This window comes from Macaca mulatta, chromosome 9, assembly GCF_049350105.2.
Source record: "Macaca mulatta isolate MMU2019108-1 chromosome 9, T2T-MMU8v2.0, whole genome shotgun sequence".
NCBI lineage: Eukaryota > Metazoa > Chordata > Mammalia > Primates > Cercopithecidae > Macaca > Macaca mulatta.
Window position 1 is genome coordinate 109,602,802 of NC_133414.1, and position 23,436 is coordinate 109,626,237.

At 50.7% G+C, this 23,436-nt stretch overlaps 2 protein-coding genes across 7 annotated transcripts in view; both read left to right on the top strand.

Annotated features, from left to right (window-relative positions):
* Window positions 1-10,830, top strand: part of UBTD1 (ubiquitin domain containing 1) — a 64,415-nt gene extending 53,585 nt beyond the window's left edge. The window contains exons 2-4 of one of the 4 annotated variants that reach the window (XR_013397727.1): window positions 7,111-7,338; window positions 9,337-10,074; window positions 10,639-10,830. Coding sequence is in view for 3 of the 4 variants with exons in the window: in NM_001194274.2 (NP_001181203.1) it covers window positions 7,111-7,338; window positions 9,337-9,722 (614 nt within the window). In the remaining variant the exon portion in view is untranslated. 4 annotated transcript variants of the gene reach the window in all.
* ANKRD2 (ankyrin repeat domain 2) lies at window positions 10,639-23,357 on the top strand. Of its 3 annotated transcripts, none has more exons than XM_077947070.1 (9): window positions 10,639-12,063; window positions 16,960-17,061; window positions 17,399-17,557; window positions 17,657-17,764; window positions 20,021-20,119; window positions 20,486-20,584; window positions 21,799-21,897; window positions 22,087-22,218; window positions 23,011-23,357. In XM_077947070.1, the coding sequence occupies exons 1-9, from the start codon at window positions 11,380-11,382 to the stop codon at window positions 23,260-23,262; spliced, it is 1,734 nt and encodes a 577-aa protein (XP_077803196.1). In that variant the 5' UTR covers window positions 10,639-11,379; the 3' UTR covers window positions 23,263-23,357. The 3 variants fall into 3 exon arrangements, with proteins under 3 accessions (XP_077803196.1, XP_015003355.1, XP_077803198.1); XM_015147869.3 differs by having other exon boundaries at window positions 22,087-22,185; window positions 23,052-23,357; XM_077947072.1 differs by lacking the exon at window positions 21,799-21,897 and having other exon boundaries at window positions 22,087-22,185; window positions 23,052-23,357.
* The last annotated feature ends 79 nt before the right edge of the window (window positions 23,358-23,436 follow it).

The window sequence follows — 23,436 nt, forward strand, 5'->3', positions numbered from 1 at the left end:
CTCGCTCTGTCGCCCAGGCTGGAGTGCAGTGGCGCGATCTCGGCTCACTGCAAGCTCCGCCTCCCGGGTTCACGCCATTCTCCTGCCTCAGCCTCCCGAGTAGCTGGGACTACAGGCGCCCACAACCGCGCCCGGCTAGTTTTTTGTATTTTTAGTAGAGACGGGGTTTCACCGTGGTCTCGATCTCCTGACCTTGTGATCCGCCCGCCTCGGCCTCCCAAAGTGCTGGGATTACAGGCGTGAGCCACCGCGCCCGGCCAATTTTTTTTATTTTTTGTAGAGACGAGGGGTCTTGCTTTGTTGCCCAGGCTGATTGTGACTTCCTGGCCTTAAGTGATCCTCCCACCTCAGCTTCCCAAAGTGCTGGGATTATAGGTGTCAGCCACCATGCTGGCCGAACAGTGAACATTTTTAAATGTCACAAAGCCTGGTCTCTTTCTTCTGTGGGAAGCCTCTCTTGTAGACAGTGCTGACAGCTTGGCTGTGCCCTTTCTCAGCCCTCAGCAGATTAGGAGTGGCCCATGAGCTGGGCCTGCCCTCTCCCCATGTTAGGAGCAGCAGATAGACAGAGACCAGTAAGAAGTGACATCTGGAAAAGAGGAAGGAAGGCAGGGAAACTATAGATTCAGCTCAAGAAGTTAAAATGCCATTGAAGCTAAACAGCTGTTTAGGGAAGAGGCAGAAGTCCCACACCCAGGGGTCCCTGAGGGAGTCACTGTATAATTACTGTGACTCCTGGTGGATCAAAGCTCTTATTAGGGGATCATCCCTGCTAAATAATGAAAGAGAAAAGGAGTCCAGAAATCATGACATGGAGCAACTTCCTTGGTCAAGGCATAAACACCTCCAGGCTAAACTTCATAAAAAATATCTGGATGAAATTGTGACCTTCAGTTTCTTCAGTGTGTCCTTTCTGTCCCTCATACTTAAGCCTTTGATAACCTGGTTTTGATTTTCGTGGCTGGCATGAGGTGGGGATTGCAGTTCATGTCTCCATCATAGTCCCAGCATCATTTGTTACACATAGTCATCTTCCCCTCCAACCTGCAACAGGAATATTCCTTCTCACTGCAAGCAAGTTCCTGTACACACCTGGGTCTGTTTCTGGGCTCTCTGTTCTCATTTGTCTTGTATACCAAAAATAAAATTCTAAGTCCTCCAACCAGCTGAATGGACCCATCTTCTCAGCCAAGGGGATTCCAAAGAAATCTGAAAAACAAGTCCAGGCCATGATGGGAAGGGGAGTCAGGCCTCATTATACTCTCCTCCCTTTGGAGTTCAGGCACAACTGACCAGCATTAACATTAAAACAGTCCAGGCGTGGTGGCTCATGTCTGTAATCCCAGCACTTTGGGAGGCTGAGGCGGGTGGATCACCTGAGGTCATGAGTTCGAGACTAACCTGGCAACGTGGTGAAACCCTGTTTCTACTACAAATACAAAAATTAGTGAGGTGTGGTGGTACACATCTGTAATCCCAGCTACTCAGCGTCATGCGCATCCGTGTGAAGAGACCACCAAACAGGCTTTGTTTGAGCAATAAAGCTTTTTAATCACCTGGGTGTAGGCGAGCTGAGTCCGAAAAGAGCGTCACCAAAGGCTGGTGGCATTATCATTAGTTCTTACAGGTTTGGGATAGGCAGTGGAGTTAGGAGCAATTTTTTGTGGGCAGGGGGTGGATCTTGCAAAGTACATTCACAAGAGTGGGGAGAATATTACAAAGTACCTTCTTAAGGGCGGGGAGGATATTACAAAGTACCTTCTCAAGGGTGGGGAGGGTGTATTGTACAAAGTACATTCACAAGGGTGGGGGAATATCACAAAGTACACTATCACAAGGGCAGGGAGGGTGTATTGTCACAAAGTCAATTGATCAGTTAGGGTGGGGCAGGAACAAATCACAGTGGTGGAATGTCATCAGTTAAGGCAGGAACTGGCTATTTTCACTTCTTTTGTGGATCTTCAGTTGCTTCAGGCCATCTGGATGTATACACGCAGGTCACAGGGGATATGCTGGCTTAGCTTGGGCTCAGAGGCCTGATATTCCTGTCTTCTTATATTAATAAGAAAAACAAAACAAAATGATAATGAAGTGTTGGGGCGGCGAAAATTTTGGGGGATGGTGTGGAGAGAGAATGGGCACTGTTTCTTAGGGCTGCTTCGAGGGGATTGGGGCAGTGTGGGAACCTATAGTGGGAGACATTAAACTGAAGAAAGATTTTGGGGTAAGAGGTAATACTGTGGGGTTGTTAGAAGGAGCATTTGTCGTATAGAATGATTAGTGATGGCCTGGATGTGGTTTTGTATGAATTGAGAAACTAAATGAGAGACACAAGGTCCAAATAAAAGGAGAAAAACAGGTATTAAAGGACTAAGAATTGGGAGAACCCAGGACATCCAATTAGAGAGTGTCCAAGGGGATTCGGCATAATTATTTGCTTGGTTGGTGAGTTTTTGGGCTCTATCCTTGAGTTTTTTATGTTGTCATATACCAGGCCAGATTGATTTGGGTAAAAACAACACTCTTCATTTAAACATATACAGAGTCCTCCTTTTTCAGCAGTGAGTAAATCGAGGCCTCAGCGGTTTTGGAGGAAAGAGAAATGCAAAGCCAGTAATTGTTTGTTAAAGGATTAGAAACGGCTAGGAGAGAGTGAGTGAGATTGATAGTGTGGTGGAGATAGGTAGGGAGAGGTAAAGAGTGACTGGAGAATGGGGGCAAGGATAAGAGTGAGTAGAAAAGTGGAAAAAAGGGCTTCATCAGGGTGAAAATATTGGAGGGTGCCCTGTCAGCAAAGATCATCTATCCACTCCAAGAGGGAGTCAAGAGTGGCAGATTAGGGATAGTACTAGGAGACAGCCGCTACGATGGTTTGGAGGAATAGTGTAAACTGGCAGTGTAAACAGGGACAGGGCATTTACGAGTAGTTAAGAATGGCGAATAGGGGTATGACTAGACAGAAGATAGTAGGGATGACAAGTTTTCGGGGTGCAATCCAAGTTGTGGGGGTGGTGATTGCATAAAGCCTATTGTAAAGAGTAGGGTAAGGAAGAAGAGACCTAATAAAAATGAAAGGATGTGTTAGGCTTATAAAGGTTACTGTTATCCTTTAGGAATGCAGGTGAGTTTAAGGGAAGTAGGGGTGAGTACTTGCGACTTCCAGGAGGAAGAGGAGAGATCAGGCTGGCTGTCCAGTGGACACAGTTTTATTCTGGAACAGTGAACCCAATGGGGAGGGTCCTGCAGGTGGATGGCATTTGACGTACTATAGATGACTAAGTAGGGTCTGGTCCATCGAGGTTGTAGAGTTTGAGGGGTCAGATTCTTAACAAGAACTGATCGTCCAGCTAGGGTGTCTTCATGTGGCTGGGAATCTGGAGTAGGCAAGAGAAGATTAGCAGCCTGGCGAATTTCCTGTCTAGCCTGCTGGAGGACTGGAAGACAGTTGCCTAGAGGGCTGGTATCTGGGACAAGGTTGGGGCCAAGCAAGAAAGTGCATCCATATAAAAGTTCAAATGGACTGTACCTTCAAATGGACTGTAATGTATTTTGAAATGGCCCTGCAAAACTGTCTCTTATGGGGTATGTTTACATTTTCTGTAAAGAATCCCGTTCCCTTTCCAGGTCTTTTTCTGATCCTGAAGAGATTAGCTAAAAATCCAGTACCTGTTAAAAGTCTGAATAGGAAACATTTGCCATCTATTGCCTCTTAAGGGCGGCCACCTATGAAACTTCATCTACATAATAAGAACCTTGGTCTCCACAACTCCTTATCTTTTTGTTTGTTTGTTTGTTTTTGTTTTTTTGAGAAAGAGTTTCACTTTTTGTTGTCCAGGCTGGAGTGCAGTGGCACAATCTTGGCTCACTGCAACCTCCGCCTCCCAAGTTCAAGCAATTCTCCTGCCTCAGCCTCCTGAGTAGCTGGGATTACAGGTGCCTGCCACCACGCCCAGCTAATTTTTGTATTTTTAGTAGAGATGGGATTTCACAATGTTGGCCTGGCTGGTCTTGAACTCCTGACCTCAGGTGATCCACCCACCTTGGCCTCCCAAAGCATGGGATTACAGGCGTGAGCCACCGCGCCTGGCCCACAACTCCTTACCTTAACCCAGACATTCCTTTCTGTTGATTTGAGGACTTGAGATAATAACTCTTTCAACCAATTGCCAACCAGAACATCTTTAAATCCACCTATGACCTTTAAGTCCCCACCCCTTCAAGTTGTCCCTCCTTTCCACACCAAACCAATGTATATCTCACATGTAATGACTGATGTCTTCAGTCTCCCTAAAACATATAAAACCAAGCTGTAATCCAACTCCCTTTGGGCACATGTTCCCAGAACCTCCTGAGACTGCATCACAAGTCATGGCCCTCACATTTGGCTCAGAATAAATCTCTTCAAATATTTTACCAGGTTTGGCTTTTTTTTGTCCAACAGTCTGTCCCTGTTCCAGTACTGTGCCAACTGTAGCTTTATAATTAATGCTGATCATGGCAGCGCAACTTCTCCCACCTGATTCTTTTCTAGGAGCATCTTTGTTCTTCTATATAAAATTTAGAATCAGCTTGCCAGGTTCCTTGGGAAAAAACTGACGGGAATTATATTGGAATTGTATTACATTTATAGATCAATTTAGGGGGAGTGGACATCTCCATGATTTCTTTGAATGTTGCTTCATTCCCATTTTCCCTATTGTATCCTTCTGGAAATTCAGTTCAAAATTTTAGACCTAGCAGGACATAGTGTCCCCTATATAGTCCCAGCTACTTGGGAGGCTACTGGGGAAGAATACCTTGAGCCCAGAAGTTTGAGGCTGCAGTGAGCTATGATGACACCACCACACTCCAGACTGGGCAACAGAGTGACCTTGTCTCTCAGAAAGAAAAAAGACATCGGAATCTCAATTATATTGTCTTTTTCTATTTTTATTTTCTTTTTATTTTTTTGAGACAGGGTCTCTGTCACCCAGGCTGGAGTTGGAGTGCAGTGGCGTGATCATGACTCACTGCAGCGTCAGCCTTTCTGGGCTCAGGTGATCCTCCCACCTCAGCCTCCCAAGTAACTGGGTCTACAGGTGCACGCCACCATGCCCGACTAATTTTTTTGTATTTTTTGTAGAGACAGGTTTTTGCCATATTGCCCAGGCTGGTCTCGAATTCCTGGGCTCAAGTAGTCCGTCTGCCTTGGCTTCCCAAAGTGCTGGGATTACAAGTGTGAGCCACTGGGCCCGGCCTATATTTTTCATTTTTAGAAATTCTATATGGTTCTTTTAAGATCTTATTGGTTATACATATTATGTACCCACAAAAATTAAACATTTTTTAAATCTCCTTGATCATTCTTTATAATCTCTTATTCATATTTTTAAGGCCCTCATCCCTTAACTCAGTATTTCATAATCTATCCAAAGTCTTTGCAAATCTGATTCTTTCATCTGCTGTTTTTGCCAGTAAAGCTTGTACTGCCTTGTTTCCTTGCATATTGAGATTTTTTTAAAAAAACTATTACCTTATTTATTTTTCTTGGAACTTTATCTTGGGAATTCTTAGAGGCCTGGTTTGAAGTTATTTTCCTCCAAAGAGGGTTTGCCTTTCCTTCTGCCACCTCACCACCCCAGGAACACTTTAAATTAAATGTTCAGCTTTAGAGTTTTCTGCCCCTACACTGTGAATTCCGATGGTGAACTACAGGATTTAGTCAGACCTGAGGTGGAACCCTCACTCACTGTGTGACCTGGGGCAAGTCCTTTAATCTCTCTAAATCTGTCCTATCACCTGTGAAATAGCAATAGTAATACCTACTGCCTAAGCAAGGATGAAATGGGATCGTGTATATAAATAAAGCCTTGCCTGGGATTCTTTCTCAGCGGAGGTCAGTGCCTGCTATTCTCTTCCTTTTGCCCCAGCCAGTGGGAGCAATCTGGTGGTGGCCCCTAGCCTTAGTTCTGCCTCTCGGCGTAGGACCTGAGTTATAGTGGAGGCAGAGTGCTTCACATCTCACTCCTGTGGCTCACTCTGCCTTTAGTTTTGAGATGACTGAGCCTCCAAAAGCCTTTGAGAGATGCCTCTGCCCTCAGTCTTGACTGTGGTTTGGAGTTGTCTTGGAGGTCACTTGGAGCTGGGTAACAAGAAAAATGACATTTGACAGAATTGTTTTATTTGTCAGATGCTGCAGGAATTTTTTGGGGAGTTTGTTGATTACGATTTTTTAAAAAAAATCTTTGTGACTATACAGTGGGACATTAGTAACAAGATGTTAAAATTGTTAATAATTTTTTTTTTTTTTTTGAGACATGATCTCGCTCTATTGCCCAGGAAGGAGTGCAGTGGCACCATCACAGCTCACCGCAGCCTCAACCTCCCAGGCTCAAGTGATTTCTCCCATGTTAGCCTCCCAAGTAGTAACTGGAACTACAGGAGCGTGCCATCGTGCCTGGCTAATTTTTTAAAATTTTTTTGTAGAAACAGGGTTTTACCATGTTGCCCTGACTGGTCTAGAACTGCCGGGCTCAAGCGATCCTACTGCCTCCCAAAGCACTGGGATTACAGGCATGAGCCACCGTGCCCTGCCCCACATGATCATTCATTCAATCACGCCTGTAATCCCAGCACTCAGGAGGCCGAGGCGGGCGGATCACAAGGTCAGGAGTTTCAGACCAGCCTGACCAACATGGTGAAACCCCATCTCTACTAAAAATACAAAAATTAGCCAGGTGTGGTGGTGGGCATCTGTAATCCCAGGTACTCAGGAGGCTGAGGCAGGAGAATCGCTTGAATCTGGGAGTCAGAGGTTGCAGTGAGCTGAGATCATGCCACTGCACTCCAGCCTGGGCAACAAGAGTGAAACTCCATCTCAAAAAAAAAAAAAAGCAACAAAAACAATGGTAGCATATGCTTTGCTGACACAATTATTTTATGTCCCTAGGTTGGTTATGTGAAGTTTCCTGACTCTTCCCTGCTATTTAGGAAGGGCTTCAGAGACCTGAATACTTAGTAGCCAGTGCAGCAGGGTTTCAGGGTCTGGCCTGGGAGGGTAGGGGAGGGGGAGGGCAGGTTGCAGCTCAAGTAGCTTTAGAGATGCTGAGCCTCTCCTTCTGTCCTGCCCAGGACGCAATGAGCCCCTGAAGAAAGAGCGGCTCAAGTGGAAGAGCGACTACCCCATGACTGACGGGCAGCTGCGGAGCAAACGGGATGAGTTCTGGGACACAGCGCCTGCCTTTGAGGGCCGCAAGGAGATCTGGGATGCCCTCAAGGCCGCCGCCTATGCTGCTGAAGCCAACGACCACGAGCTGGCCCAGGCCATCCTGGATGGAGCCAGCATCACCCTGCCTCATGGTAAGTGGACAGGGCCAGGGCTTTATCCCCGCTGGAACTCGGGGGTCACCAGCACAGTTTGAGGGTGTTGAGGGGTGTGGAGCGGTGGGGCAGGTGGTTACTCACGTGTTCATTCTTTCAAGCAACCCTTACTGAGCATGGACCAGGAGTGGGTACACAAGGAAAATGAGAAAATGAGACACAGTCTGTGCTTGCCTAATGACACGACAGAAAGACATCAACAAACTTGTAAAGCAGTGTCACAAATGCATTTTGGGACCCTAGAACATCCAAGGCACCGACCTTTATTTTATTTTTTATTATTTTTTTTTGAGATGGAGTCTTACTCTGTCGCTTAGGCTGGAGTGCAGTGGTGGGATCTCAGCCCACTGCAACCTTTACCTCCTGAGTTCAAGCAATTCTCCTGCCTCAGCCTCCTGAGTAGCTGGGATTACAGGCATGTGCCACCACGCCTGGCTAATTTTTGTATTTTTAATAGAGACCGGGTTTCACCATGTTGGCCAGGCTGGTCTCAAACTCCTGAGCTCAAGTGATCCACTGGCCTTGACCTCCCAAAGGCACTGACCTTTTATTGGGTCATTATGTGCTGGACACTGATCTAGAAACTTCCACTGCATTAGCTCACATAAGTTCATAGTAGCCTTATGGGGCCATGTAAAGCAGAGGGTAACAGTGGAGCTCTAGAATCACAGAATTGAGTTTCTTTTTTTTTGAGATGGAGTTTCACTCTTGTTGCTCAGGCTGGAATGCAATGGTGCGATCTTGGCTCACTGCAACCTCCGCCTCTCAGGTTCAAGTGATTCTCCTGTCTCAGCCTCCTGAATAGCTGGGTTTACAGGCATGCGCCACCAGGCCGAGTTAATTTTGTATTTTTAGTAGAGACAGGGATTCTCCTTGTTGGTCAGGCTTGTCTTGAACTTCCACCCTCAGGTGATCCGCCCGCCTTGGCCTCCCAAAGTGCTGGGATTACAAGCGGGAACCACTGTGCCTGGTCACAAACCTGGGTTTCAATCTGAATGTTTCCCTTTCCTAACTATGTTGCCTTTAGCAAGGAGCTTCTCAAATTTAGAGCCTGAGTGTCTTACAACTGTAAAGGGGAGATAATTATTAGGATTCAGCAAGATACATATAACATGATTTAGTCCAGTCCCAGCATTTAGTAGGTGCTCAAGAGACAATAAACATATTTCTGCATGCATTACATTTTACCAGTAAGGACACTAAGGCCCATGGAAAGCAGAGCTGTGCTGTTTCATTCATTCCTGTAACCCCAGCATCTGGCACATGTGAAGAAATGAAAAATAATATGCCAGGATGAAAAAGCCAGCACCTGGTGGAGCTGGGATGCCAGCTCAGGTATTCCTGACTCCAGTCCTGTACACCTAGTCATCAGGCTGTCCTAGGGAGATCTGACTGTGGGGTGGCCATGGCAGGTGTATTAGTCTGCTCAGGCTACTGTAACAAAATACCACATGCTGGGTGACTTAATCAAGAGACATTTATTTCCCACAGTTCTGGAGGCCGGGAAATCTGGCATCATGGTGCTGGCCAGTTCAGGTTTTGGTGAAGACTCTCTTGCAGGTGGCTGCCTTCTTGCTGTGTCCTCACATGGGGAGTGAGTGGAGAGTGAGATAGTGCTCTAGTGTCTCTACAAGAACTATAAGCCAGGGCAGTGGAGCACACCTGTAGTCTCAGCTGCTCGGGAGGCTGAGGTGGGAGGATTGCATGAGCCCAGGAGTTCAAGATCAACCTAGGCAACATAGGGAGATCTTGTCTCAAAAGAAAAAAAAAAGAACCATCCTTCCGATCAGCAGACCAGAGGGTCAGGGCCCCACCCTATGACCTCATTTAACTTTAAGTATTTCTCTATAGGCCCTGTGTCGAAATACAGTCACACTGGGGGTTAGAGTTTCACTATATGAATTTGGGGGAACCCAAACATTTAATCCATGATAGTGGATCCCCAAGCTGATTCTGACAGCCCTGCCTCTCCTGTAGGCACCCTCTGTGAATGCTACGATGAGCTGGGCAATCGCTACCAGCTGCCCATCTACTGCCTGTCACCGCCCGTGAACCTGCTCCTGGAGCACACGGAGGAGGAGAGCCTGGAGCCCCCCGAGCCCCCACCCAGCGTGCGCCGTGAGTTCCCGCTGAAGGTGCGCCTGTCCACAGGCAAGGACGTGAGGCTCAGCGCCAGCCTGCCCGACACGGTGGGGCAGCTCAAGAGGCAGCTGCATGCCCAGGAGGGCATCGAGCCATCGTGGCAGCGGTGGTTCTTCTCCGGGAAGCTGCTCACAGACCGCACACGGCTCCAGGAGACCAAGATCCAGAAAGATTTTGTCATCCAGGTCATCATCAACCAGCCCCCACCACCCCAGGACTGATGGGCCCACGGACCCCTGGGAAGAGGCCCCGCCTGGAGCACTAGGCCTCTGCCCTGCTGCTGCCTTCCAGTACTGTCATTTTCTGCAGGGGCCCTCCCCTCAGTTTGGCTGATGGGCGAGCTGTGAAGGGACCCTGCCTTTCAGGGCACTACGTGCCACCAGTTCCCGGTACCCAGGGAGCAGGCGGCCACACACAGGCCTTGCAACCTTGTCAGAGAACAGGCGAATGGGGCCCTCACCCTGCCTCTCTCCCGCAGCAGGTTCGAGCCACAAGGGCCAGCCAGGAGGCCCCTGGAGCCCAGATCTGTCATCTGGTGCTGCCAGCTGTGCTCACTCCGGTTTTCTGCTCAGGGTCCGAAGCAGCTGCTGTCTCCCTCCTCTGCCCCCATCCCCTGGCTCTCCCCTGGGCACAGTGCCACTCTCTTGGAAGGGAGGGAACCACCCGTGAGCCCCAGGGCTCGGGAAGCCTGAGGCGGGCCTCTGCCTCTCTCTGCCCCCAGCACAATTGGCAGAGATGAGGCGGGTGGTGGACGGCTGGGCTGTCGTGGCAGGGTCTGCACAGGGCCATGTTCTGGCTATAACCCAGGCAGTGGGAGGTCTGCAGCCTCGTCGTGGCCCCCACAGCAGGTCCCTGTGGACAGACATATCTGCATATTTATCAATAAAGCCTTTTGCTCCTTCTCGCTTGCCTGGCATTTGACTGAGTTCTCCTGCAGCCCTGTGGGGCTCCTGGAGCTGTTCTGGTATGGGAACAGGTGGATGCCTGGCCTCCCCAGCTGCTCTGGGCATGCCATCTCCAGCAGAGTGAGCCTGGAACTGCCAGTCTTCTGGGCCCTGATCCCAGCTCCCCTGGCGTCCTCATGAGTCCTCAGGAAAAGCCACTTAACCTCTGAACCCTCTTTGCTTTTCTTTAAAGCAGAGCCATGCTACCTGCCCTGCCTCCTCCATCAGTTGCTGGGAGGATTACGCAGGAAGACAGATGTGAAAGTGCTTGCAAGGCGAAGACAGCACCTCAGGAAGGTGGTCTGCTCCTGCGGCGGGGCTCGCTTCCGGCCCTTGGAGACGCTGTACCCATCGTGATGTTAAAGCAAGATCTCTGACAGATTTAGATCATGTGTCAGAGGTTTGTGTCAGATTCCCAGCAAGGGAACCGGAGAGGAAGAGGAACCAGTTCCTCATGCTTCCTAGGGGAATGTGTGCGTATCTGAAGAGAGGGGAATCTTATATAAGGCTATTTAGCTAAGAGCAGCCACCAGCCAGGTGAGCCTTACAGAAGCACAGGGCCGGGTGTCTGCAGTTCCCTAGCAGGTTAACCTGAGTCACAGTGAGCTCAGTGGAACTGAGCAAGTACAGATCTGATTTTGCTCCAGTTGGGAGTATTTTTCCTTCTCAGTGAGCATGGGCAGCCTCCTGGCCAGGGAAGTCTAGCACTGTCTGGGCCTGGCAAGGAAACCCTGGGAGGGCAGGAGGATCCAGAGTAGCTGCTGCTCCTTGCCAGCTGGGCTTAGTGCTTTCCAGAGACCCCTCTGTTGAAGCAAGACTCTGTAAGCCCTGCAGAGGTTCCCTGAGCACTTACCAAGGGAGGAGACAGATTTGATAAGGTTTGTTCGTGACTAAAAGTCACCCAGCCAAATGCAGTGGTGCTTAACTGGGGAGCATGTGGGACCCCGGAGAGCCTAAGGGCAGCGTGAGCTGTGATCAAAGAGGGAGACAACTGCCCTTCCTGCTACCACGGCCCTGGGCTGGACAAGTAGAGTGTGACCCTCCTCACAGCCAGCAGGGCCTGTCTGCAGGACAGCCTGGGAGTACAGAACTGTCCTGGGTCCCCACGTTTGGTTTTCAGGCCCTCTTCCTGGAGCTGGCTGAGCAGGGTTTCCAGGCATCCAGCAGGGGGCACTGTCATCTGGGCTGGAGCATGCAGCCGGCAGGTCCCTTGTGCAGCCCAGCTGCCTTGGCTAAGGCCCAGCCAGGCCCAAGCGCTCAGGACAGAGGCTGGAGAGGCTCCTTCCTGCAGCCCTGCTCTTGGGACACGGTGCCCTCCAGCTCTAGTAGGCCAGGAGTTGGCGGGGCAACTGGCCTTGTTCCCTGGCCCTGGCTCCCCCTGCTCCCTGGGGCTGCCCGAGGTGAAGGTGACAGGTGGGGGAGGCAGGTGGAGAATTGGGCCAGTGAGCTCATGGCAAAGGCGCCCAGCTGGGCAGGGGTGGGTGCTCTGGCCTATAAAGCCCCCGAGGCGCTGTGGCCTGCAGAGGCGGTTATGGACGGCACCATGGAGGACTCCGAAGCGGTGCAGAAGGCGACGGCGCTCATCGAGCAGCGGCTGGCACAGGAGGAGGAGAATGAGGTGCGGGCAGGGGTGGAGGTGCCCAAGGGAGTCTGAGGAGATCCAGCGCTGCTGTCAAGGGGAGGGAGAGCCTGTCTGCTACACCTGTGGTGGGGAGGGGGGTAGATGTCCCCAGGGGCCCAGTTGGGCCTCATTCCTGTCTCAGGGTATTACTGGCAGAGGGTATTGCTGGCAGCAGAAGACTGAGGCTTCAGCCTCCAAAACCGAGTCAGTGGGGTGGGAACCTGGGCTGGGCCTCCTAAGAGTGCTCACCCTCCTGGGCCTTGAGAGACAGTGGGCTGTACAAAGCAGACAGCTGGGTACTCCCTGGGACTGTCAGGAATGTGTGGCCCTGTGATGCTCCAGTGATAGACTGGAAGGCTGGGGCAGGGGAAACTCCAGTGTTTGGCCACTGAAGAAGAGAGTGAGGAACAGTGAGGAAGGGATGCTGGGAAAGGAAGCATGGATTTTGCCAGCCTGCTGGCCACCCTTGGGGGGACCTTTGGAATGTGGTGTTCTGGGCAATTGCATTTTCTCTGGGATAAGGAAGTGGAGCAGTGGCAGGGGGTGCTGGCTTGTACTACTCTTCATTCTTTTTTTGAGACGGGGTCTCCCTCTGTCGCCCAGGCTGGAGTGCAATGGCACAATGTTGACTCACTGCAACTTTTTCCTCCTGGGTTCAAGCGATTCTCCTGCCTCAGCCTCCTGAGTAGCTGGGATTACAGGCATGCACCACCATTTTTTGTATTTTTAGTAGAGATGGAGTTTCACTATGTTGGTCAGGCTGGTCTCGAACTCCTGGCCTCGGGTGATCTACCCGCCTCGGCCTCCCAAAGTGCTGGGATTATAGGTGTGAGCCACCGTGCCTGGCCCCTACTCTTCATTTTATTTAAACTAATACTTCATCTAGTGTAGGCTGTGCCAAGAGTCCAGAGCTGTAGAAATGGGTGGACCAATAAGGCCCAGACCATGCCTTCTTTTTACCAACCCAGCATTCATTTTAGCCCACTTGTCGGTTTCATAGTCAACTAAAAAACAAGGCAAAGGGAAGAAATGACTAAATAGAGGTGTGAATCAGAAGTGGAGGAACACAAGGGGCTCATGAATTGTTCTGAGGGCCTTCAAGGACTCCTTTGTGGACAGGGCCAGGTGCAGTGGCTCAAGCCTGTAATCCCAGCATTTTGAGATCTGAGATTCGAGGTGGGTGGATCACTTGAAGTCAGGAGTTCGAGACCAGCCCAGCCAACATAGTGAAACCCCGTCTCTACTAAAAATACAAAAATTAGCCAGGAATGGTGTCAGGCACCTGTAATCCCAGCTACTCGGGAGGCTGAGGCAGGAGAATTGCTTGAACCCGGGAGGCGGAGGTTGCAGTGAGCTGAGATTGCACCACTGCACTTCAGCCTGGGTGACAGAGGGAGACTCTGTCTCTAAATAAATAAATAAATAAATAAATAAATAAATAAATAAAGGGACTCCTCTGTGGTCAGGAGGACCTCCAAGGGGACTCAGTGGAGTCCAGGATGGTGGAGGGTATTCCAGCCTCAGGAAATGCAGGAGCCGAAGCTTCCATGAGTGAAAACGTGGCTGTTTTGAGAAAGTCTGGTAGTAGGGCTAAGGCTGGAGAGAGACAAGCCAGAGAGGGCCATGTTACATCTGTGGGTAGTGAGGCGCCACTAAATGTTACTGAGTGCGGGAGATTGGTGTCATCTGCCCTATTTTAGGAAGGCAGCTCTGATGGCCCTGAGGACTTGTTGGAAAAGGCTGGCCCTAACAGGAGTGGAGGGGAGGAGATGAATCAGTTTGGAGGTAGATGCCATTCAAAAAAAGAGTGTGACTGAATGAGGGGTGAGGAGGAAGGAAGGGTCAGGACCCCAAGGGAAGGAGAGATGAGGTCAGGAAAGAGCTTGGACTGAGCCCTGGCTGGGGCAAGCATCCGTGGATCTCTAGGAATCCTACTTCTCACTCCCCCAAGGGCGTGTGCCTATGGTTGGCTGGTGCCAGGCAGGTGAGTCATGCTGCTATGGCAGTTCTGGACTGCTGCCAGTAGACACAGGGACCTTCAGCGAAGTGATGCAGAGCAGTCCTCTTCCGTTCATTCATCCAATAAATATAGCTACAGAGCTGGCAGCACACCAGTGCCAGGCCCTGTGCTAAGCATTTTATAGGCATTCTCTCTTTTAATCTGCATGACTATCTATGAAGTAAGGTGGGAGCTTTGTATGTTTCGTGAACTCACATTCAATGCAGCAAACAGTTACTGAGCACCTACTGTATGTCAGCCCACAAAGACAAACCTGAAATGAAGGGCTCTAGGGTCTGGGGAAGATGTAGGTGAGCATTAGAGTCCCCAGTTGTCTCTACCAGGACCCAGCCTGGCAGCGTCCTTGGAGGAGAGCCTCTGTTTAGCCTGTGCCCCATCCCCAGGGTGGGAAGGGAAGGAGGGTCCCAGAGGCCACCGCAGGGCCTGGAGTTCTGCTGTGGTGAGCTTACTGGGTTAGGTCATCACTGAGAACTTAAGGGTTAGCAGAGATGCTGAGCCTGCTTGCCATCATCCATTCACTCATTCATTCATTCACCAGTCACTAAGCACCTACTCTGTGCTAGGGCCTGTCACAGATGCTGGGGACACCAAGGTGGTTAAGACACAAGCTGGGGAGCTGCAGTGGCTCAGGCCTGTTGTCCTGGCGTATAAAGAGGCACGGCTAGGCATTCGAGGCCAGCCTGGATAACATAGAAACCTCTCATCTATATAACAACAACAACAAAAATTATAGCCGGGTGTGGTAGCTCATACCTGTAATCCCATCACTTTGGGAGGACAAGGTGGGCGGATTGCCTGAGCTCAGGGGTTCGCGACCAGCCTGAGCAACATGGTGGAACCCCATCTCTACTAAAATACAAAAAATAATTAGCCGGGCATAGTGGCATGCGCCTGTAGTCCCAGCTACTCGGGAGGCTGAGGCGGGAGAATCGCTTGAACCCAGGAGGTGGAGGTTGCAGTGAGCCGAGATTGCACCACTGCACTCCAGCCTGGGTGACAGCGGGACTCCGTCTCAAAAAAAAAAAAAAAAAAAAGACACAAGCTGGCCCTCTGGGTGCTTCCTGAGGAGCCCAGCCGAAGTCCCACATGCAGCAGTAGCTGCAGCCCCAGGTTGTCTTTCATTCTTGGAAGAAGATGCAGTGTTTCAGGTTAGGCCAGCACTAAGACCTCAAACCATGAAGCCCAACATGAAAGGGAGAAAGCAGTGGCTAACAGAACCTTCAGAATGAAGACCTGGGAAATCGGCTCTCAAAACCACCTTGAAGGAGCAAATGTGGGAGCTCAGGGAGGAATGGGAAAGGGACCTGAGTGGTCTGTAAGCGTGGCCTCCTTCCCGGCTGCCACATTGACTCAGGACCCTCCAACCTGGGCAATTGTTCCTGGACTCATAGCCACACAAGCTGCCTGGTGGGGACTGCAGAGATGGGGGTGCCAGCACATCACAAAGAGAGAAGAAACAGTCCAGGAAAATCAGAGGGCAAATGCAGAGACCTGGCAGGCAGTTGGACCTGGATTACAGTGAAAAGAAGGTTTCAGGCTGAAGGCTGAGGAGCTGCTGCTCCCATCACCAAGTTCCCCTGAAAGCACTAGTTTTCAAGCTCTTGACTTCACAGATCAGTGAAATCTGAGAGAGAAAAAAAAAAGTATCTAACAAAGGAGTTGCCAAATTTTATATTGCAAAGTAAGACCATTTAAGATATAATCATCTCTCATCACAATTATTTCATCAGTGAATTATTTGCTTATTTTTAAAACTTATTTTATTTATTTTATTCATTTTTTTGAGACCGAATCTCACTCTGTTGCCCAGGCTAGAGTACAGTGGCACTATCTTGCCTCACCGCAACCTCCACCTCCTGGGATCAAGTGATTCTCATGCCTCAGCCTCCCAAGTAGCTGGGACTACAGGTGTGTGCCAACACACCTGGCTAATTTTTGTATTTTTAGTAGGGATGGGGTTTCGCCATGTTGCCTATGGCTGGTCTCGAACTCCTGGGCTCAAGCAATCCACCTGCCTCGGCCTCCCAAAGTGCTTGGATTATAGGCGTGAGCCACTGTGCCTGGCCTATTTATTTTTTTGAGGCAGGGTCATTCTCTCTCTGTCTCACTGTCACTCAGGCTGGAGTGCAATGGCATGATCTTGGCTCACTGCAACCTCCCCTTCCTAGGCTCAAGTAATCCTCCCACCTTAGTCTCCCAAGTAGCTGGGACTACAACAAAATCCACCACGCTTGGCTAATTATTTAAATTTTTTTTAAAGATGGGGTCTCACTATATTGCCCAGGCTGATCTCAAACTTCTGGCTCAAGCGATCCTCCCACCTCAGCCTCCCAAAGTGCTGGGATTACAGATGTGAGCCACTGTGCCTGGCCTATTTATTTTTAGAGACACAATCTTGCTATGTCTCTGGAGCTGGTCTCGAAACCCTGGGATTGAGAAATGCTTCTGTCCCAGCTACTCCCTCCCCAGTAGCTGGGACTAAAGGTTGGCACCACCACACCCAGCCAAAGTGAATTTTTAATGCCAAAAAAGTAAAGAAAAAAATAATCTTGGTGCTTGAAAGAGTGAATATATCTAATCTCATGACAAACTCACTCTGGTGGCCTTTAATGTTGTTTTGCAGGGATCCAGGCCAGTCAGCAGGCAGGTGTCTGAGCTCAGGGTTGGGACTGGGGCTGAAGCTGAGGTGGGGAACTCGCCCCTTTTGGGGGCCTCTCCAGGGGCCCTGCTCTTGCTGGGGGCTCTCCAGGATGAGCCAGAAGGACTCTGAGACCACCCAGGAGTTGGTCCCTGTGGGGTGTCCTTGGCATGGTTGGGGGAGAGGCTGCCTGTCTCCTCGGGTCCTGGAGAAGGTGCCCTCCTTGGATCACCAGAAACTCCGGGGAGACGCACGCCAGAAGCTGCCCATGGACTTGCTGGTACTGGAGGATGAGAAGCACCACGGGGCTCAGAGTGCAGCCCTGCAGAAGGTGAAGGTAAGCCGGGGAGGACCCAATGTCTACACCCAGGGGACCAGCCAGGCAGCCATGGCCTGTCTGCACCTCTCCCCACGTAGCCCATGGACCAGCAGTTCAGCACCCCCGGGAGAGCTTGCTAGCCCTGAAGAATCTCCGCCCCGCCCCTGAACTACTGAGTCAGAATTCCCCCAATCTGAGAGCCATCTAGGCCTGGAAGGAGGGATAGACCTTGGTTCCTTCTTTCTTGAGAAGGTCTTCCTGCCCACCCCACCCTCCCCACCAGCTTAGCTCAGAGGTCTCCCAAGCGGCCCAGACTCTCTGCCCAGCCTGGGGGTTAATGGGCCATCCCGCGCAGGGCCAAGAGCGCGTGCGCAAGACGTCCCTGGACCTGCGGCGGGAGATCATCGACGTGGGCGGGATCCAGAACCTCATTGAGCTGCGGAAGAAACGCAAGCAGAAGAAGCGGGACGCCCTGGCCGCCTCGCAGGAGCCGCCCCCGGAGCCCGAGGAGATCGTAAGGGTCCTGGGGAAGACACCGTGAGGGGGCGGAGGGGGAGCCCGGGAGGGTTCTGATCGCCGGGACGGCCCGTGACTGCTGCGTCCACACCTGCAGACTGGCCCTGTGGATGAGGAGACCTTCCTGAAAGCCGCGGTGGAGGGGAAAATGAAGGTCATTGAGAAGTTCCTGGCTGACGGGGGATCAGCTGACACGTGCGACCAGGTGATGCTCCTAGCCGCCCCTGACCCGCCTCCGTGTCAGTTGCCACCCACTCTGCTCAGCTCCTGGGCAGCCCACTGTGAGCCTATTTGAGAGGAGTCACGGTTGTTCTTTGGGTGGGTGGGCGGCTGGGGCGCTCAGAATGGGGTGTCCCCTCCCCACACAGGAATTGATCTAAATCCTGAAACCCTTTTCCAACTTGAATCACCTGCAAAGCAACAAATGTCACATGTTTGTTTAGGAAAGAAAGAAAAAATGCAATCAAATAAAAATAGACCAGGACCAGAAGATGTGGGCTCAAATCCCATCTCTTTCACTCACGACTTGTGGGACCTGTGGCTGGGTCGGTGCCCGCTCCATGCCCAGTTTCCTCCTCTGTAAAATGGCTTACTTCCCTCACAACATGTTATGGTGATCAAATGGAATATTAGGCTGGGCACCGTGGCTCCCGTCTGTAATCCCAGCACTTTAGGAGGTCAAGGTGGGAGGAGCGCTTGAGCTTAGGAGTTCAAGACCAGCCTAACCAACAGAATGAGACCCTGTCCTCTCTATGTAGATATAGATATAGATATGTTTTTTGGTAAAAATTTTTTTTGGTAAAAGGAAAAAAGGAATATTAGCACCTTAGTAAGTATTCACTGAATGAATGAAGAAACTATCAAGCATGTGTTAAGAGATGATATTTTTGTTTCTTATGGTATAGTTTTTTTTTTTTTTTGAGACAGAGTCTCACTCTGTCGCCCAGGCTGGAGTGCAGTGGTGCAATCTCAGCTCACTGCAACTTTTGCCTCCCAGGTTCAAGCAATCCTCCCACCTCAGCCTCCCAAAGTGCTGGGATTACAAGCTTGAGACACCCACCACTCCTGGCCCATTTTAATGTTTTTATCATGGTAAAACATAACATGAAATGTTCCACTTTAACCATTTTAAGTGTACAATTCAGTGGTATCCATTACATTTACAATGTTGTGCAATCATATTTACTTTTCTTTTTTCTTTTTCTTTTTTTTTTTTTTGAGATGGAGTCTCACTCTGTCACACAGGCTGGAGTGCAGTGGCGTGATCTCGGCTTACTGCAACCTCCGCCTCCCAAGTTCAAGTGATTTTCCTGCCTCAGCCTCCCGAGTAGCTGGGATTACAGGTGCCCGCCACCATACCCGGCTAATTTTTGTATTTTTAGTAGAGACAGGGTTTCAACATGTTGGCCAGGCTGGTCTTGAACTCCTGTTCTCAGTTGATTCGCCTGCCTCAGCCTCCTGAAGTGCTGGGATTACAGGCATGAGCCATCGTGTCCAGCCCCTTGCAGCCATATTTTCTAAATTTTTCATCACCCATCATACTTATTTTTGTTTTCCCTGAAACTGCCTCTTTCACACTTCTGGGGTGCTTTCTTGCTGTCATATCCTGGAATTTGGCACATTAGTGGTTTTCCACCTTTGGTCTGCATTATTGTAGACTTGGACCACATGTCCTTTCTGTTTTTTAGACTCCAAAGTCTTAATCCTTTCAGTCTGTCCAAGTACCTCCTATTTCTGAGCGCCATGCTAGGTGCCAGAATACAAAAATAAAAATAAAAATAAAAATAAATAAATAAATAAAACAGACCGGGGTTGGTTCCTTGGGGAGACTGACATGTAACCAAATCATTAGAATATGGAAAGATACTCACGGTGGCCTGTAACCGGATCATGAGAATATGGAAAGATATTGTGGCTTGAGCATTTCAAAAATCCAAGGCAGAAAGGAGAAGGGGAGAAGTTTATTTTTTCTTGGAATCAGTGATCAGTGTCACCTGTTCATTCTGGCTCATTGTGCTAGGCACTTGGGGAGTCCAGCAAGACTTGACTTGCCCTCAAACACACTCTCACAGTTAGGGGTTATCTGGGCCCTAGGGAAGCCCTGGCCTAGAGGTTTCAAGGAAATGATGGCATTTGAGCTGCATCTTAAAGGAATAGCAGATTTCATCAAGCACTCCCAGGAAGTGAGGGCAGAACAGTCATGCTTGGCAGAGGAAACCGCCTGTGTAGAGGCATGGCTTGATGTGCTTGGCAGGCAGTGAGAAGGCCGGGTTCCCGGGGGCACAGGGCTCCCAGGCTGGTCTGGATAGAGCATAAGGGAGCTGGCAGAACACAGAAAACATGGGGGCCAAGCACAGGGGTGAGAAGCAAGCTGTGGGGGAGGCCTGGGCCTCAGCTTGGGTGGGAGATGGGCTCAGGCCTGGAGCCAGAGGCCAGGCCCTGACAGCCTCTCTGGGGACAGTTCCGTCGGACAGCACTGCACCGATCCTCCCTGGAAGGCCACGTGGAAATCCTGGAGAAGCTTCTAACTAGTGGAGCCACTGTGGACTTCCAGGATCGGGTGAGTGAGAGGGCAGGTATTCAGTGGGAGACAGGAGGTGTGTCCAGCACTGACACACAGAAACCCTCTCCCTGACACCTGTGCCAATCTGAAGCATAAACAGGTTGCTCAGGGGCCAGACTCCACCTCGGTGGCTTATGTGACTTTGAGTTAGCCCCTTCTCCTCCCTAAGCATCCTCTGTGAGTCTGGCTTGGACCAGATGGGCCCTGAGTGTTCTTCTGTTCTACTTGGCCTATTGCCCATGCTCAGGCCTGCTCCCTGTACCTTTCTCTTAGATACCCCTCTGCCCTTCTGGCTGGAGTCCATTCCCCCCAGATGCTTTCTTCCCTGCAGCTCTGTAGTTAGACCCCATCATTTCCTTCTAGCTGGACTGCACAGCCATGCATTGGGCCTGCCGCGGGGGCCACTTAGAGGTGGTGAAACTTCTGCAAAGCCGAGGAGCAGACACCAATGTGAGGGACAAGGTGAGGCAACAATGCTCAGACGCAACAGATACTGGGGTGGCTGTGGGGAGGAAGGGAGGGGTCCGAGGGCAGGAAAGCCCAGGGGGCAGGAAGGTAGTGAGCTAGTCTGGTTTCTGGCTGCAGAGCAGGAAAGCTAAAACAGTGTCCTACTGGGCCTCCCAGCCCACGAATTGGTCCCTGCCATCCACACAGGCCCTTGAGGAACCACCATCTGAGGACAGGAGCAGGAAGAGCAGACAAGAAGGGAGAACAAGAGACTCACTGTCTTGGGGGCTTTAGGACCACTCAAAAGATGCATGATTTGTTCATGTTCTCTGCCATTATCCTTCTATCTACCTATCTATTCATCCATCCGTCTATTCATCCATCCATTCCTCCATTTATTTATCCCCTCATTCATTCATTTATTTATGCACCATCCTTCTATTCATTCATTCTTTCATGTAGAACCTTGAACAAGTGACAGCCTCTGAGCTTCTGTTCCTCATCTGTAAAATGTCTTGCAGAGTTCTTGTGTAGATTAGGTGGGAAAACATATGTAAATGAATTATTTGTTCAACATAAGGCAAATGTCTTGTAAGCTTTTGCTAGGTCCATTACATAGTCATCTCTCAATAAATGACATCTATTATGATTATTAAAAGAAGGGTAGGGCCAGGCACGGTGGCTCACGCCTGTAATCCCAGCACTTTGGGAGGCCAAGGCAGGCAGATCACGAGGTCAGGAGATCGAGACCATCCTGGCTAACACAGTAGAATCCCATCTCTACTAAAAATACAAAAAAAAAAAAAAACTAGCCGGGCGTGGTGGCGGGCGCCTGTAGTCCCAGCTACTTGGAAGGCCAAGGCAGGAGAATGGTGTGAACCCAGGAGGTGGAGCTTGCAGTGAGCCAAGATGGCGCCACTGCACTCCAGCCTGGGCAACAGAGCAAGACTCCATCCAAAAAAAAAAAAAAAAAGGAGGGTAGAAGAGTGAGCAGCTGGGTGAGAGGAGAATCATAGAAGGATTCCTAGAGGAAGTGGCGTTTAAGTCTTTAGAGTTAGGCCATTGGATAGGATGGTAGGAAATTGTACCATTCTCTGCCCCTCCAGGGCTCAGGCCTTGGCACTAGGACTTGGAAGAGGGATTAAGCTGGAGTTAGGACAGCCCCCCCTCTCCAGGGATACCATAGTTCAGACCCTGTCAACCAGCAGTTCCTGATTCTTCCCACCCAGCTGCTGAGTACCCCGCTGCACGTGGCAGTCCGGACAGGGCACGTGGAGATCGTGGAGCACTTTCTATCCCTGGGCCTGGACATCAATGCCAGAGACAGAGTGAGTGCTAGCCTGTCTGCTGCTCACCCCGCCATGAGTGCGTGGGCAGCCTGCGGGCCCCTACAGGTGGTGTCCTTCCTCCTGGGGCCTTCGGGACTTGGCCCTGAGCAGGGTCTCTAGCTCACCTCCCATCACCCTCGCCCCTCCTACTGCCCACAAGGGCCATGCTGAGTGCCACTCTGACTCTAGGAAGGGGATACTGCCCTGCATGATGCTGTGAGGCTCAACCGCTACAAAATCATCAAACTGCTGCTCCTGCATGGGGCTGACATGATGACCAAGAACCTGGTAAGCTCATTCCCCGCTGATTCAGCCATTGGCGTGAGCACTCACACAGTGCAGGGGCCGTCCAGGCTGCTGGGGCAGCCCCCGCCTCGGGACATGTATCACTGGCTCTAGCCAGCACCATAGTACATAAAGCTGTCTTCTTCCAGAGCACCGTTCCAACTGCCCGCCCCATTCTCTGTGTGTGTCTATGGCCAGAGTGCAAGTGCAGAGAGACAGCAGGAGGGGCAGCAAGAGGACTTCCCAAAGACCCCCAGTTAGGCCAGAGGGGGTCCTCACATACAGGCCCAAGGAGGCCAGAATCATGAACGGCCAGAGCTGGAAGGGACCGAGCACTGGCTGGCATGACAGTTCCTAGCACTCCATGTCAGTTCCTGTGGTCTTTGAGTATTCTTAGGATCTAGGCAGGAAGTACTTGGAAGAGGAAGGTGCCCAGGGAACACCTTGGACTAGGGAACACTTAGTCCAAGTTCTTCTTTGGGGCCCAGAGTATTCACAAAAGGAGGGCACGGGAGAGTCCCTCGGGCTCAAGAAAGGCTAAGGGGATAATGAGAAAAGCAGGAAAATCTGGAGCAGGTATAAATGAGGGTTTTTTACCCTCAGCACGATTGACATGTCAGGCTGGGTGATTGTTGTAGGGGACTGTCCTATGTGTTGTAGGATGTTTAAGCAGCATTCTTGGCCTCTGTCCACTAGATGCCAGTAGTACCCTGTCCCCTAGTGTGACAACCAAAAGTATCTTCACACGTAGCCAGTTGCCCCCATTTGAGAAGCACTGGTGGTGTCGATGAGGGTACCTTCTGTGAAAGCCTTCAGGAGAGTGAACAGATTTTCTCTTGCCCCCGCCCCGCCCCGGCCCGCCACCCCAGGCAGGAAAGACCCCCACGGACCTGGTGCAGCTGTGGCAGACCGATACCCGGCACGCCCTGGAGCATCCTGAGCCGGGGGCTGAGCATAACGGACTGGAGGGGCCTGATGAGAGTGGGCGGGAGACCCCTCAGCCCGTGCCAGCCCAGTGAATTTGTGCCCCAGCACAGCCAGCTACCCAGCCCCTGTCTGTGTGCAGCCAGAGGGTCCTAAGAATGACTCTCAGAGCTAACTGAGGGCCCAGCCTTTTTTCTGCGTGATACAGGAGCACCCACAAACTACCACAATAAAAAAGCTGTTTTTGCTAATTGCGATGTTCATTTCCATTTGTGTCTGAAATCTCTGGGAATGAAGGAAGGCTGGGGGCAAATGTTGGCTTGGGGAGGA